This window comes from Microchirus variegatus (assembly GCF_963457635.1).
Source record: "Microchirus variegatus genome assembly, chromosome: 19".
In the NCBI taxonomy this organism is placed as follows: domain Eukaryota; kingdom Metazoa; phylum Chordata; class Actinopteri; order Pleuronectiformes; family Soleidae; genus Microchirus; species Microchirus variegatus.
The window spans coordinates 15,907,754-15,924,674 of NC_139820.1; the positions used below are offsets into that span (position 1 = coordinate 15,907,754).

The 16,921-nt window shown below is 42.7% G+C and overlaps 1 protein-coding gene across 1 annotated transcript; it reads left to right on the forward strand.

Annotated features, from left to right (window-relative positions):
* Positions 1-4,193: 4,193 nt before the first annotated feature.
* On the forward strand, positions 4,194-9,573 carry fam83d (family with sequence similarity 83 member D; the record flags this gene model as incomplete). Its single annotated transcript, XM_083906368.1, has 4 exons — positions 4,194-4,673; positions 6,484-6,651; positions 7,946-8,070; positions 8,519-9,573. The coding sequence occupies 4 exons, from the start codon at positions 4,194-4,196 to the stop codon at positions 9,360-9,362; spliced, it is 1,617 nt and encodes a 538-aa protein (XP_083762494.1). The 3' UTR covers positions 9,363-9,573.
* Positions 9,574-16,921: the final 7,348 nt, after the last annotated feature.

The following is a 16,921-nucleotide window of genomic DNA, read 5'->3' on the forward strand; positions in this document are numbered from 1 at the left end:
CTGTTCCCAGGGATCCACAAAGGGAATTGACATTCACCCGGTGTAAGAGTCCTGCTGGAGTGAAAACCTCCACACACACTCTCAACTCACAGGGCCAAGTTGAGCTGCACAGCGAGAGCTCATTTACCTTTGTCTTAAGCGGTCAGCACACACGGCTGAAAATTAATGAGTGCAGAGAAGGAGTCTGAGCTGTGCTGCACACACCTCACACCACACACCTGCACTCTGTGACCAACACTCACACACATGTGTCTCTTGTGTTGTGGACACTGGAGCCACAGATGTGATCCACAGCACAGAGACACAGAGACACGTTAGAAACCAGCAGCTTCTTTTTACTGTACTGTGCGCGTGTGCGCGTGTAGGGAAGCAGCAGCACATGTTGGTAGGAGGAAGAGGAGGAAATGAAAGAAAAAGTACTATACGCGCACGCACACACATAGGCATAGGCCGACCTTTCCGCTCTGGCAACAGGAAGAGAGACAGAAAGACAGAAAGAGAGAGATCATGTAAATGTATAGTTGTGTTTGAACATCTATGGCAGTCAAAGCTGCTCCGTCCGTGTCTCTGTGCTCGCAAGTCTTACACAACTATGAGCGCGCACACGCACACACACACACACACACACGCAACACAACAGCAATACCGCGAGCGCGTTGTGCAATAAAATAAGCACATACGCCACATTGTATAGCGCGAGAGGGCGCGCGGGCAGACGAGGATCCGTCTCCAACTGTTCCAAACTGACGAGTTAACCCCGTCTCACTCCATTCACACCGCCGTGGGGCAGAGCCCACTCACCAAACACGATCTGCCACTCGATCTATATAACCTTATGAATATTCCCCAAAATCCCCCCACCCCCTCCTCCACCTACTGTCGCCATTTTATACATTGGCGACTTCATATAAACTGCCTTGACTACAGCACCACAGCAAAAATGCAATATTCAATAGCGACGCGTTATTACAGCGAACTACTTGTGAGCTCGCGGCTCGCAGTAATCACGCGTTTTTGGAAGAGTCGATGTGTTCTTACCTCAGCAGGCGCGAGGAAAAATGGAATCCGACATTAATATATAAATGAATAATACTGGATTAGCTCCGATCGTTGCGCTTTGAGAAGAAGAGGAGGCGAGCAGGGGGTGGGAGCTCTCCTCAAGTGAACCCAGTGGACTGGCGTGAACCCGTCACTGTCCACGGTAAGGTACATTACATTACATTACATTACATGACATGACATTAGCTTCACTGATGCACCACACTAAACCACCGTGGACGAGCCTGCTCCAAAAAATGATAGCGAGTGTTTCCTATGAACACGTGATTCTGAGCGTCATCCAAAATCCAAAAGCCCTTTCATCTCAAATTTTGAAGAGGGGCGGGGATGAGGTGTGTGTGTGTGTGTGTGTGTGTGTGTGTGTGTGTGTGTGTGTGTGTGTGTGTGTGTGTGTGTGTCCGTGCGCGCGCGCGCGCGTAAGAGCGAGAGAGGAGAGGAGCAGCGGGGTGCAACCCAGTACTAATTTTGGGTTTGTTGTTACAGTGCTAATACATAGTTATACAAATATACAATACACGGAGAGTGTACATGTACATGTGTGTAAAAGTGTGTACGTGTGCATGTGAGTGAGTGTGTGTGTATACATGTGTGTACATGTGTGTAAGTATGTGTAAATATGTGTACGTGTGCATGTGCGTAAGTGTTTGTATATATGTGTACGTGTGTGCATGTGTGTAAGTGTGTGTAAATATGTGTACGTGTGTGCATGTGTGTAAGTGTGTGTAAATACGTGTACGTGTGCATGTGTGTGAGTGTGTGTGTGTACATGTGTGTAAGTGTGTGTAAGTATGTGTACGTGTGCATGTGTGTAAGTGTGTGTAAAAATGTGTACGTGTGCATGTGTGTAAGTGTTTGTAAATATGTGTACGTGTGTGCATGTGTGTAAGTGTGTAGATGTGTGTACGTGTGTAAGTGTGTAGATGTGTGTACGTGTGTAAGTGTGTAGATGTGTGTAAGTGTGTAGATGTGTGTACGTGTGTAAGTGTGTAGATGTGTGTAAGTGTGTAGATGTGTGTACATGTGTGCAAGTGTGTAAGTGTATGCATGTGTAGATGTGTGTAAGTGTGTAGATGTGTGTACGTGTGTAAGTGTGTAGATGTGTGTACGTGTGTAGATGTGTGTGTAAGTGTGTAGATGTGTGTACGTGTGTAGATGTGTGTACGTGTGTGTAAGTGTGTAGATGTGTGTACGTGTGTGTAAGTGTGTAGATGTGTGTACGTGTGTAAATGTGTGATTGACAGTTGAGTGATGCAGATGCAGTTTGACTGATCTTAATGAGGTCATTTTGGAGAGAAAAGGGAAAACTATAATAATCTGTGATAATGTATGCAGGTCTCAATGAATCCATGTTTGCTTATTGTGATGGAGTATAACGCAAGTCTTTATTCATGTCATTATTTCTTATTTGCTTATATTTGATTCCCTGTTCATGTTAGATTTGAATGGGCCCCTCCCCTCACTGTGTTCCAACACTGGGAACTCCTATTGGTTCCCAGAGATAATCAAAGTCATCCTATGGAATAATGTGATTCTCTCAAGGGTTTTAAATGTAAACCTTGTTATTTCATTCATGACATGTTTGCCAACTCACTAACATCAGATTTCTTATCTGATCTCAGTCTTAATGACATTTATATTTCAATCCTGCTGATTGTCTCTGGTGCTTTTTGACCTTTCACCTCTTCTAAATTCTATTTTTCAGACTTCCACAGTGTCCAGGGGCGTCATTGTGTCCTGCAGTGTTCCTGGGTTGACCAAAGTTTCTTTCTCCTTCCTTAGGCTGGACCTGCATCTGAGAGCAACCCACAGTCCACACACACATTAGTGGCAATTAAGGTTGTGGGGTTGACTCCAGCCGATTTATCCTTTATCCTTGGGCAAGACACTCAACAGCGCGTTGCTCCTGACGGGTGTGTTGGCATCGTGTGAATGGGTATGAAAGACAATGACATAGATGTAAAGCAGCGTTGAGTGCTCTAAAAGTATGTACAAATGAATAGAATTTGTGTTCTATATTACTACACTTGTGTTGTGATGGAGGTGACACTGCATGTCTGCTGTCATGTCCCATTATAAACAGTACAGACTGTGGTCTGTGCCCTCACATTTGGATTCTTCTTTACAATATTTTCTACCTACTTATATAGCTTGGTTTTATATTTGACTGTTTTTTACATGTGCAGTACGTTTCACTTTTATCTCATATTTTATATTTCTTATATCTAAGAGTTGTAAAGTGCCTGAAACTTTAACAACTTTTAATTATTTTTTTTGAACATTTTAATGAAGTACATCCATCTTCTCAAATGTTTGTTTGTTTTAGAGATCAGAGAAAGGTCAAGAGGTCAGGCGTTGCCCTTGACTCCATACAAGAGAGAGAATCTGTCATACGTTCATCTTTATTTTCATTTCATGTGATCATCTTATTCACCTGATCTGATTACGTTATACATCATCATTTCATAGAAGAAGCACAAACGACACAAACATGAAATGGTCATTTATTCTGGTGATTTGTTCTTTTAAAAATGTCATGAGATGATCTTTATGTCTGATCAACTCACATGTATAGAAGATATTAGTTATTATAGATAGATAGATAGATAGATAGAGATAGATAGATAGATAGATAGATAGATAGATAGATAGATAGATAGATAGATAGATAGATAGATAGATAGATAGATAGATAGATAGATAGATAGATAGATAGATAGATAGATAGATAGATAGATGAAGTGGGCGGAAGTGAGGTTTAAAGGGTTATGACAGCAGTTCTTATGGTTAAAGCTAAATTAACGTACTATCCTCTGAAGTCAGAAGACCATACAGTGTGCGTGTGTGTGTGTGCGCGCACGCACACGCGCGTGCGTAACCGGATCCACACAGAGCAGAACAGACGTACAGGAGGTTTGTTTTCTTCCAAACGAACCAATGAGAGCAGTTCTCCGCGAGAGTGACAGCGTGACTCAGCGACTCCGGAGCCGACATTCAGCTGCGTGTGTGGGTGTTGCAGCCAATGCGGAGGCGCGGAGGATCAGGACGGAGGGAAAACAACAGGATACAAACGTGTGTTCCCGTGGCGCACAGCCGTTACCTGCTGCGCCACCTGTGTGCGTCAGAGGAGCAGAACCATGGCGCTGTCGCAGTGTTGGGAAGATTCGCCGCTGAGACCTGGACCAAAAGGCGTCGGCACCGACGAACTGAAGGAGGTTTATAACGAGAGACACCGGCTGGCGCTGGAGGAGCTGCTGTCCGGAGGAGTCGAACGTTTTCTGAACTTCCTGTCCAGAGAGAAGATCCCCAACTTTCTGTCGGACGATGAGATCCAGCGGATCGGGAGCAGCGCCGCGCCCCCGCGCATCGTCCCCGTCCCCGGTGAGGAGCAGCCGATGGAGCAGTCTCTCAGCAGCTCCATGGACTGCTCCTCCGTCACTTATTTCCCCGAGGTGTCGGACGTGGAGCCGCCGGTGCTGGAGATGGGCTGGCCCGCCTTCACCGCGGGCTCGTACCGGGGAGTGACGCGGGCCGTGGCGCACTTCCAGCCCAGCTACGGAGAGAACATTTACAGCTGCAAGGAGGCGGCGAGGAGGATGATCCACAGCGCCAGAGAGGTCTGCGTTTAACCTTTAACTACTCCCTTTATCTGTGTGTCGGTCTTTCTTTTCCATGATTCCATTTTTAAAAATAATAATAATAATAATAATATATGTAGTATAACAAATAAAAAGTTACATTCTTATATCTTAATTAGGGCCTCAATTAACTATTGTTTTTGTAATCATTTAATCTGTCTTATTATTTTCTGATTAATGGAGTACTTAATGGAGACCACTAAATGTCAGAGAATGTTTATCTAGTTTATTTAGTGTTAGATGATGATGAGGATGATGTTCTCTATCTTTATATGGAGCAAAGAAACCAGGAAATACTCCCACTTAAGAAGGTGAAAACAGTCATCGACGGATCCTTGCAGCCCTAATTGTGATTAAAAGTATGCTTTATTGTTTAAAGTTGTATTACTACTGTGTAATTAGAGCGCTGAACCACGGCATCAGACTCCATTATTACTCATTATTAGAGTTTTTTTCATGGTTAAAAGGAGATTTGTGATCGCTTCAGCTTCTTAAATGTATGAATTGTCTTCATTTCTTTGCTCCTGAATCATTTTGGTTTGTGGACAAAACATTTGAGAACATCATCATTTCCAGGTTTGACAAACACTGATCAACATTTCAAAACGTCACGAATCAAAAACGTTTAACGAAAACATTACTCAGTTTATCAAGAAAATAACGGGCAGATGAATTCATTATGAAAATAATCGTTAGTTGCAGTTCTATGTGCAATATAAATAACCATACTGCAATAATATAACAATTCACATTAATGTTGATTTTCAAATACTCTGATGGTAGGTTAGAATGTGGTTTTATTTTTTTAATGATTAGTACATTAGTGTGTGTAAAAAATATTTGTGTATCATCCTCAAAATCCCCTCCAGACTGTCCCCGTGTCCCTGTGGAGTTCTTTTGATGGACGTGAATATTAGAAGTTTGAGTTTTTGACGTCTTGATTAAAGAGAAAAGAGACAAAACAAATGGAGAACAAAGCATTTGTGTTCACAGTGATGTTTCTGGCAGGAGCTGTCAGTCCATTGAACATGTCCATGGAACATTCCATCTTGAAGAGGAGGGAGTGTGTGTGTGTGTGTGTGTGAGTGTGTGGCTCAGCAGCACCTCAGGCCTGTGTTAGGCCTGTGTACCAGATGTGCCTTGACTTGCTTCATTCCCCTTTGTTAAAGTTTGGATTCTTCCTTTCATTAGAAACATTTCAACTATGAATTTACTCCCTGGATCAAAGCTAAAAGATGCCCTTTGACTTGAACAGTTTTGACTGCACTCACAGAAGCCACTGACTGTGTTTGCACGTCATCCCGCTCAGATCACAGGACCGTCCTTTTGCTGAAATGTAACTCTGCTATGCATGTTTTTCTGAAAAACAACCCAGACACTATTATCCAAATAAGATGGGCAGCTCCAGACCTGCATGTGGATAGTAACACATCTGACATACTCGATCTAAAATATCTTCCCCACAGCATGTGAAATTCCATTCCTCCTCGGTAAAAAGACAAAGCTGAGGAAAATAGCAGCAAGCCTGACGGTGCACCTACTCGTGTCCTGCATAAAAGTCATTTGTTTGCTGACCAAGCGTTACATGCTGATTGCCATGGAAACAGACCATAGTCAATAGAGAGCTCATCAGGACACACATTGCAGGGAGTGTGTCTGCTCTGTTTGAATGAGGCCTTGCATGTAATAATAATAATGAAAACACAATCATGTGCTTCATCTGGGAGAGCACGTCTGCAGCATGTAAGAAGGAATTCTCTTCTATTACCTGTGTTTTTCCTCCCTGCAGGTGATTGCCATAGTGACAGACTCCCTGACTGATCTGGATATCTTTAAAGATCTCCAGGATGCTTGTTCCCAGCGTGGAGTACCTGTCTACATCCTGTTGGACCAATTATGTGCTCCTGCTTTTCTCAAGATGTGCAGAAATGTTGGCGTTCACCTGGATGACCTCCGGGTATGTGGTTGTTTCGGCAAAGCTGGGTGTGGCCCTGTGTACACAACAGAAGGCATCAAATTAAAATATGTAAATAGTCAACGGTCTGTATTTATGTAGCTCTTTTCTACATGAAGCTGAACGAGTGATTGACCCACCATGTCTTTCTAGAGCCTTCAATTCTTCCATTTCTGTTAATAGGCTTTGAGCACATATTTGCACTTGTTATAATGCCAGTCCAGGACTCCCTTGGAAAAGAGGTTCTTAATCTCAATGGGACCTTCCTGGTTAAATAAAGGTTAAATAAATTAAAAAAACAGCTGTTTATTTAGTGACAAGCAGAAATGTTTTGTGGGCTCACAATCGAACTTAAATTCCTGTAATTGCCCGAGGAAAGTGGTGTAAAACAATAATAATGTTAATTGCGTGGTAACCAGCTGGACAAATATCAGCCTGGGCCACAGTGGATGGAGATGTGAGCTGCACTCATCTTTTTAAAAATGTCACGTTTCTCACCCATGTGTGCACAGCTCACAAGAAAAGAGACGAGAGTCTGAGAATATGAAGTATGTCCCAATCCAAAACATCAGATTCATTTCAGGAAATGTCTTCATCCACACGAAAACCTAAATGACCCGAAATACTGTAGTACATATGGCAGACCTGTATGTGGCGCTGTAGTGCTGCTCCACGAGTACAGCATGTGCATTGTGTACGGCAAGTTGCAGTGTATATGATCGCAGAAACAGAACAAAGAAAGCCAGGGCCACTAAGAAAAGAAAAGTCATCATAAAGCTAACACACCAAACACAAGAAGAGGAAGACGACACATGAACATAAGAGAGGTGGAGCTATGACACCATCGTTATCCCATTGTAGTGTATTTACATGCGAACACAAGGGTGGTGTTTTGAGCTTTCCCTACTAAAAAATAGCTGTTCTGGGCTCTCAAAATGCTGTTTCCGTGTGGATAAAATGCTAGTAAGATGAGCTTTAGCAGAATCACCCAGACTGGTTTTCTTGTGATCAGCCCTCAGCCTGTCACATATGTCACAAACACAATACTTTCCCTGAATCCATTAGTTAGATTTCAGGAGCAGCAGGAGCTTGAATTTTAATTGAAGAGTCATGCAGTTAGTCAAGTGCAGAGAAGTTATTAGACCTTTTAAAAGTATACTTCTCTGATTTTCAGTAAGTAAAGCTCATGTAAGAGCAGCTCCTCAGCAGACACAGATGTTACACCTTTGAAATTGTTTGACTGCTCTTGTCTTTTCTTTCTCTCACCCTTGTTCTCTTTCTTTTTTAATCCTTACAGCAAATGAGAGTGCGAACCATAACTGGTACGACTTATTACATGAGATCAGGAGCAAGGATTACGGGGAAAGTCCACGAGAAGTTCATGCTGATCGATGGCAACAGAGTAGCTACAGGTTCCTACAGGTAAGAACCCTTCAAGCCTGGTAACCAGTGTCCAGTTAACCTGAGCTCCAAGTGGACATTGACTATTATGCAGCATGGAAATGCATAAAAGTCACACATTTACCAAGCTTTAAAATAAATCCCTCTATGGCTGGGTGACATGGGAAAATGAAATCACTATATACTTTTGAAATAGAATTCCATTTTAATCAGTATATACATAACATTGAATTTATAATACTTAATGCATTTCACAAATTTATTCAATATAATAAGTAAGACGATTATCAGATATTAACAGCCTATAAAACCTGGTTTAAGTCATCACAGACACCTAATAATGATCCAAGACCATATGATGATATATAACATATAATATTGATATATTGTCCAGCTCTAATTCAGTCTTCCTCCCTGTTTAAATGCCTCTCACTTTTAGTCATACATGTTTCGTTGAATTCCTCTGCAGCTTCACCTGGACTGATGGCAAACTGAACAGCAGCAATCTGATTGAACTTTCTGGCCAGATAACAGAGAAGTTTGATGAGGAGTTCCGCATCCTTTATGCTCAGTCTCTACCTATAAATACTCAAGGGCCTCCCAGTGTCCAGAAGAGCGGCACCTATGAGCACCTCACCAAACCCTCAGTTACCTTATCCCCTCACATGCTCAGAGTCAGGCCAGTGGAGCCAGTGTGTCTGACGAGCACACCCAACCAAAAACCCCAAGCCTTAGCTGGTCTTAAAACCAGTCAAGGGTCTAACTCCTCCACCATAGGTGAGGACTGGAATGAGCAGCATCACATGCATCAGGAGATCCTGGCTGGTGGCGCAGCGTGGCCTGTCCCTACAGATCAGCTGCCAGAGGAAGAAGCAGCGATCTGCCACGCCTCTACTCAGACCAGCAGGTCAGTGAGCGACAGTGACGCCCAGACTGACCTGCAGCTCACACAGCAGCCCGACGTCGTCACAAAGACAGACACAGGAGCAGACCAGGCCTCCTCTCCCTCCTTCACATCACCCGTGCACATCTCACCTGCTCAGGCAGCTGCAGACAACTCCTTAAAGGACTGCATCCACAAACTGGCCGAAGAGCGGAGGTACCATTACTCCACCATCCGCTCCAAGCTGGAGCACATGGTGACTTCATTGTCCCAGAGGCGAGAACTAGCGGACGTCACCAACATGACTCGGGAGCTTGGCGCTCACAGCAGACAGAGGGCACACAAAGACAGGGAGGAGGAGCCAGAGCCCAGGCTTCTTGTTGAAAGTGTGGGCATGGGCACATGGCCAAGAGCCAGATGTATACACTAGTTTGTCTTCAGGGATTTTGGTAATGAGCTTTTGTAGGGTTTACTGTGGATCTTCTGTTTAATACAGTAGAACTCTGTCTTCTTCACTGCTGTGACCAACTGTTGTCATTTTCTTGCTGGGTCTTATTTCTGGTTCAATGATAATTCATGACTGTATTACTGCAAATAATAGCCCTGTAAAGACACTGTACAATCATCCTTTGCTGCGATGGTTAGGACTCGTATAGGAATCATATCTACTGTAGTGTGATTGGAAAAAGTCACCATTTTTCTGCTGTAGCTGTATCGGATCATCCTTCCTGACACCAACTTATTGTCTGTCACTGGGCCTTTCTAATAAATGACATATTTTTGTGAGATTGTGGCTTTTTGTGTCTTTTCTCTCTCTGTCTAGTTCTGAACCCAGCTGAGTAAGCAGATACTCAATCTCAAATGAGAATGCTGCTGGATGCTGACACAAACATAACTGAGAAGAACCTGGAAACAAAACCCACACAATGCAATGCTGTAATGCAACAGTGACAAATCACTGAGGAGAAGTGAGGATGTGGCGTCAGAAGATGAAATGAGCTAACTTACTGTTTAAGAACCACTTAACTTTGTCATTCACTGATAAACTGAGGTGCATTTTGTTACTTACTTAAACAGAAAAGTGTTCAACAAACCAAAATCTGTTTTGTATTTGATTTCAGGCCATACGGTGGTGTGGTGGTTAGACCTCTTGCCTTTGTAGCAAGAAGACCTGGATTTGCAACTCGGTCAGAACATGGGCCTTTCTGCATGGAGTTGAGTGTGAGAGTGAATGGTTGTTTGTCGCTATGTGTGTCCCTGTGATGGACTGGTGAACTGTCCAGGGTGTGACCCTGCCTTTCACCCTATGTCAGCTGAGATTGGCATAGTGCCCCCAGCAACTGTCATGTGAAGGATACAGTGGTAGAAGATGAACAGATGGATTTCATCTTCAGAGTAGCCTTTGCTTTAATAACAGGAAGTTCTTGAAGGAGTTCCCAGAGGTGCTGAGCACTTGGTTGCTTTGCCTTCCACTATGACCACTACACCAACCGTGCTGCCCCCTTTTATAATATGTATATATTATTTCACTCCTCGGTCACACCCCCTGTACTGTTCTCCACACTCCTTTACTCAGTTCCACAGTTAATGTTTTGTACTTTGGGTGGAGATAGCCTCAGTATAGGGGGTTTAGTTACCCTTTAAAAATCAGGTAGGCCTGAGCCTGACACATCGCTTTTAAAATGGAAAATGCAGGAGTGAACGATTTTCTGCTGAGAAGACAGATCTGCTTGTGCACCACTGTTGGTTTGGGCTGAAGGTGTGAGAGACAGGATGGAGAATCAAAAATCTGAAATCAAAAGTCATGTTAAATGTGTCAAAGTCAGGTTCGAAGTTCAGACCAAGTGCACACAGTCTCACATGATTATACAAATAAAGGGAGGAGATTCATTGTCACAATGTGATCCAGCCATGGGATCAGTGATATACCCAGATATGTGAGAGCAGCTGCTGCCATAAAGACATTCAGACATTGCCTCAGACTTTGACCTCTTTATTTAGTAAGCGGACACACCTGGAGGTGAGGGTGTGAGCTACAGTTGTTGTTGGATGTCTGGACAGTATCAGGAGTAGTTTACGCTTCTTACCAACTATATTATCATTTTGCCTAATAGCGATTGCTAACAGTTCAAACATCAACGCAAATATTAACTGAAACAGGGGGCAGCCATTTTTTTTTTTTTTTTTTTTACCACAGATGCGTTTGGACTAATATAAAAGAGGGACCAAGGCCAAACCTTTGTAATGATTGAATAAAGTACTCCTACTCCACCCTGTCAAATGCTTTCTCGGCTACGGTCAGATCTGCCTGTGGAAATGATCAGATGATGTACTATTGTTAAAAAGGCCACTTGATCTGGGTGAAAACCAGCAGTCCTTAAAAACTCTAAGTAACCTTGGGGCTGGATAGATGGATATAAAGGAAGCCCACTCTATGACCTGTAGAGCCTTTCTTACCTCCTCCAATGTAATCTCTGCCCCAAGTTTACACTGTTCCTCCTGCAATAGGGTTGGACATCTTATACTAGTTTAAAAAAGGAACAAATCTCTTGGTTTTTTTCTGATTTATAAATACTTTGACAAAAACATTTATCTCCGTATCATCTGTCTTCAGTTGGCCTCTATCGCTGTGTATCCCTGATATGATTGATTGGGTGTGCTCATGCTCTCTGTGCAGTCTCTTCTCTCCCCTTGTTCATAATATTTTTATAGTTATATTCTGCTTTTAATTTGTTTAGCTCAAGAACAATAGAGTGATCAGCTTGGGTAGTGTGTGTATAGTGTGTATATTTTAAATTTTTTTAAATATCCAACTCCAGTTCATGAAGACATACATACAACATATTTCCTTTTCAGATATATGTGTTGAATGAGACAACCTGGCTTCATTATTCAGCCAATAATCTAGTATCTTACTTTTAATACATTCCAGGAACTTAAATCTCCACCTGGTGGGCAGAGGTTTTGGTAAATGACCTAAACGTTGTGCCATGCACTGATGAGCACAAGTGCATTTGCTACGTGCACCCTGGAAAATGACAAATGTGTTGGTTGGAAACTAGCAACACTTTACCATACGTGCAGGAGAGAGAGTGCTGCCTTGAAGAAAATGGTCCCGCTAAGTGTGAACCAGATGGGATGGATTGTTGCTGCAGAATGTTGTAGTAACCATGCTGGTTACGTTTGAATAAATCACCAACAGTGTCACCAGCAACATCACACCTCCTCCTCCATGCTTCACGGTGTAGAAACCATCTGCTCACCTTTTCTGTGTCTCACTTTTGGAGTCATGTGACCAAAGCTAAGATTTCCACTGGTCTAATGTCCTTGTATTTCAATATGTGTTCAGCCAGTCCACCGTGAAGGCCTCTGTTGGGATGTGCCTGCTACTTGAACTCAGTGAAGCACTGATGCTGGCTCTCATCTGAAGTGCTCTTCATTTGCAGTTTCTGATGTTGGTAACTGTGATTAACTTCTCCTCTGCAGCTGTGTGGAGTTGGGACGGTCATCATGGTCATCATGGTCATCATGGGGAGCAATTTTATCACACTGTTTGATGGTTTTTGCAACTGCACTTGAGGATACATTCAACGTCCTTGAAATGTTTTAGAATGACTGATCTTCATGTCTTAAAGTAGCAATGGACTGTTGTTTGATGTCTTCACGATTAACAATGTAGTAATAAACAAAGTGTCCAAACACACACACAGTCTGGTTTCCATCACTTCAGAGGGCAGAGACTTAACCCTAATCACAACTACTAGGCCTAACCCTAACCATGACTTACCCTTACCTCATCCTAACCATATAACCCTGTCTTCACCTTCAAATGTAATCATTTCAGTTATGGGGACAGTAATTAATTGGAAATGGATTTACAGTAGACCACATTATTATCAGTGTGATAATACGTTACACGTGGTCCAGTGGCTCCTCCTGTGGTGTGAGGCAAACACATCCTCAGCCTCTGCACTCATGAAGTATAAATGCGTCACTGATGGGGACCCATCTACGAATAGATTCAAAAGCGGTAATATGTATTAGTATTTGATTGTAAATGTGTGTAATCAGAGAAGCAGAGGGGGATCCACAACTCAACATCGCAGCTCATTGGTAAACACATATTCCACAAACTGTGTCTGCAATTTACGTTTAAATTGATGTTCCTGTCTATTTTCTTAGATGTACATGGATCCCACTGTGATGTGATGAGCAGTACATGTTGTCACCAACAGTAGCAGGACTCAGCCACCAGAGGGCGTCCGGTCCTCAACTAAAACATGCTACTGCCCCCCCCCCCCCCCACTTCCTTTGGATTTGGTAGGCTCACAGAAAAAGGAGGTCTGGATCCACCTAAGCGTTGTTTCTGGACTCAAAAATATCATCACATGAGTCTACTTCACCTCAAAGAACACACTTTAATCATCCGTTTGTTCTAGATTCATTCTGTAGGCTCTCATACTGTCTTTCTCTGTAACATTTCCATGTTTGAGTGAAGGTGGCTGCAGCTTAAACAAACAAAACCAGAGAATTCCACCTCAACCTGTCCGGTCCTTGTGTATGTCAGCAACGTGTAACATAATATTCAACCAAATATGAATCCAGACAGTCAGCACACATACAGACTGTACGGCTGAAGAGCTATACGTGGTTCATGTCTTCATGACATATGCATATTTGTATGTACATGATACAGATGTAGATTCAAAGGCCAGAGTGTGTGACATGATGGCAGCCCCTCCCTCTGCTCTGCAGAGACCCACAGGACAGAATGGATCACGGTGATGCAGACAAACAGTGCATCACTGTCATGTATATGTTGTCTGGGTGTAAATGGCCACATCTGCTGTGAGGGTTTATCATCATCGTCATATATAAAAAACCAACTAACAGCTATAGCAGCTGATTTTTGGTGGTGGAAACACTAACACTAACTGACAGTTAAATGGCTCTCCTGATGCTGTGCATAAACATTGTAATTACTTCAAACATGGTTGATGAGTTTGAAGCTTGACTACTTGGCCTTCATTAGTCAGATTGTGAGCTATTGTGACTCCCAGAGGTGCAGTTTGGCTCCTTCCAACACTGCCGATCACGGTGTTTTGCATTTATCATTTATCTACAGTTGCTTAGACTCAGGCAGGTAAAAACATTCTTTTATGTGAGTGCAGGAATTTCAGTCTGTTCTTTCATTTGGAGAAAAGATCCTGACTTGAGGAAAACACTGATAAAATGTGCTTAGTGTGCTGATTTGTACTTTGTTGAGCTGTGCCTGTCATAATGATTTTGTGTTTGCTGTGCCATCTGAGCCTTGTTTTCCATCAGGGCGGCCACTCCATGGAGGAGGGAGCATTCCGCACTGATAATGAATGCTCACCTCATTGGAATATAAAGTGTGTCTTAATTATGTGGTCACAAACTGACCGTTGTTTGGGTGAGTGAGTCAGACAAACTGATGACACGCACGGACGTTTAGTTTGCACAACAGTCACTCATTTCCTGAGCTGTACTGCTGATGCAGAGCTGCAGTTGGGATAATGCAGGTGGAAGGTATTGTTGATACGCTCTTTGTGCTAAGCTGCATGTTGAGCTTTAAAAACACGCTGTCTGGCAGCAACCTTGTCGCTATTTTTAGATGGGCACAGCTGCTCCTTAGCACCCAGCCTTAAACCAGCCATTCACCAGAGATTTATGGCACAGGCCCATGAGAAACAGCTGTAGTGTAGTGTAGTTTGCCACTTGCTCGTCCAAGGAGGACAAGCAGAGGTCTATTAAGAATTATATTCATTAGATTTACTCTGATGCCCATTTTAAACAGCTGACGCCAATCATAAATGTAGTTATCAGTGAGTGGGATAATGTTTGGAGTGATGAGTCAGTCCACAGCCACTGCCATCTGAGTCCAACAGAAGCTGAAGACTTTTGGTGAGATGCGTGTTCCAGTCACCACAGATTGTTTATCAGCAAAAAAAAACAATACTTCCTGTTCCGAATGAAAGAAAGAGGACGGGACAACAACACAGGTTTTCTGCCTCACTCTTCACTTTATATTGAGGTCATAGTTCGCTTCATCACAGCCTATGACTATGACTGTCATGTGATTATAGCTGTGGAAATGCACACACACACGCACGCACACACACTCTCTCTCTCTCACACACACTTTCGTTTCCTCTTCTTCTCTGGTACAAACAGACCTTTTTGTTTGGTCCAGTCCTCCAGTTATGTTAAGGATAAGGTTTTGGTAAGTCTGTATAAATTATAATATAGTAGTAAATTAATATAGTAAGCTAAGCTGCTATATTAATACAGCAGCTTCGCTTGTCATTATTCTAAGGAACACCTTATCAACAGGGGCCTCCTCTTATAAGCCTCCTCTACTGTGAGCTCCAAAGAATGATCTTCTACACTGCTCCATGTGCCTCTGGTGTCTTTTCACCAGCTCTCTGTCCATATATTGATGCATTTCTTCCATTGATCCCTGCATTGATGCTAGGCAATCTATTATCCATCTGTCTGCTTTTAAATGATCCTTCTCTGCAAACTATTAAGGGGAGTCATGGAGAAGTCTAAAGGTTGGTGATACATTCTGGGAGAGAGAGCGAGAGAGAGAGGGGTGTGCATGTGTGTGTGTGTGTGTGTGTGTGTGTGTGTGGGGGGGGGGGTGATCAGTTCACTCTGCACTCATCACTACAGTGTTGTAGTGATGAGTGCAGAGTGAACTGATCACACAGGAAAATAGACTAAAATGTGGCAGGGCTCTCCAACCTAACTTTTACCAAATTCAAACTCATGTTTTTAACATTAATTCTCACAGTTTATTTCAACCCAAAACAAACGGAACATTTACAAAATGCTGGTGTCCACGACTCACATTTAGTATGAAAAAAAAAGTATGAAAACATATGAAAACAAATGGAGTATAAAAACTAACTAACTATTAATGTTGAAGTTATATGTAATAAAGTTATTTGTCATTTTTTTCAGACAGATTTAAAAACTTCAAAACAATTTAATTGATTTATCCTGGATATTGAAGCGTAAAGAACAGCCAACACTGTCGCTCCCCCAATAACATTTGGTGCAGTGGAACAAGGACATCAAAAATCTCCTTCACATGTCAGACGTGGAGCACAGTTAACCGTTCCATGGCAGGATACCACTGATAAGGCCACTGAGAGGAGGAGGCTGTGGTATGAGGCTGTAGAGCGTCAGTCTGCCCAGTGGAGGTGCTGAGTGCTGCAGTCGGTGGGTTTGAATGAGGAGGAAAGACCCAGGTCTGATCAGCCTGTGTTGTAGAGAGAGTGTACTGTGTTCAAAAGGCAAAAACACAACTGATGATGTATTCCTAGTATCATCTGGTGGTCTGGCCTAACATTGATCTTGTGCAGAGGGCGTTCAAAGGCATATAGGGTTTACCAACACTTTGTCCTATGTTCTTAAATTTTAAGGCCAAATCACAACATTTCACAACATTATCTTAACGTACTTAACATAGTAAAGCAGAATACTTTACTATGAGAAAAGAAAAAACCAGGAAGAAACCTCTGACAGAACCAAAGTCAAAGATCTTAATAATAATAATAATAATAGCATCAGAATCAGGATCCTGCACTCCGGGAGTCACAGAAACCTGCAAGTGAATGCTGTTTAGGCATATGGCAGCAGAACTAAGGGCTAGTTTATTGTTGAGAAGCGTTCCCTGAGCCTAAGCTATAAGCTTTATCAAAAAGGATGGTTTTGATTCTCCTGAACCGACAGTGGGAACTGATTCCACAAGAGAGGAGCCTGCTGACTGAAGGCTCTGCCTCCCATTCTGCACTACAGGTAAGCTTACCTGCTTACCATGATGGCTCATAATCTCATATTAGCAACAGAAACAAAAGTCAGAATACTGGCACTGTTTTTTTGCTTATCAGAATAAGAAAACAGCGAGATAATAAAGTGCCATTTTCATCTGAACACAAACAAATGTATGATAATAACAGG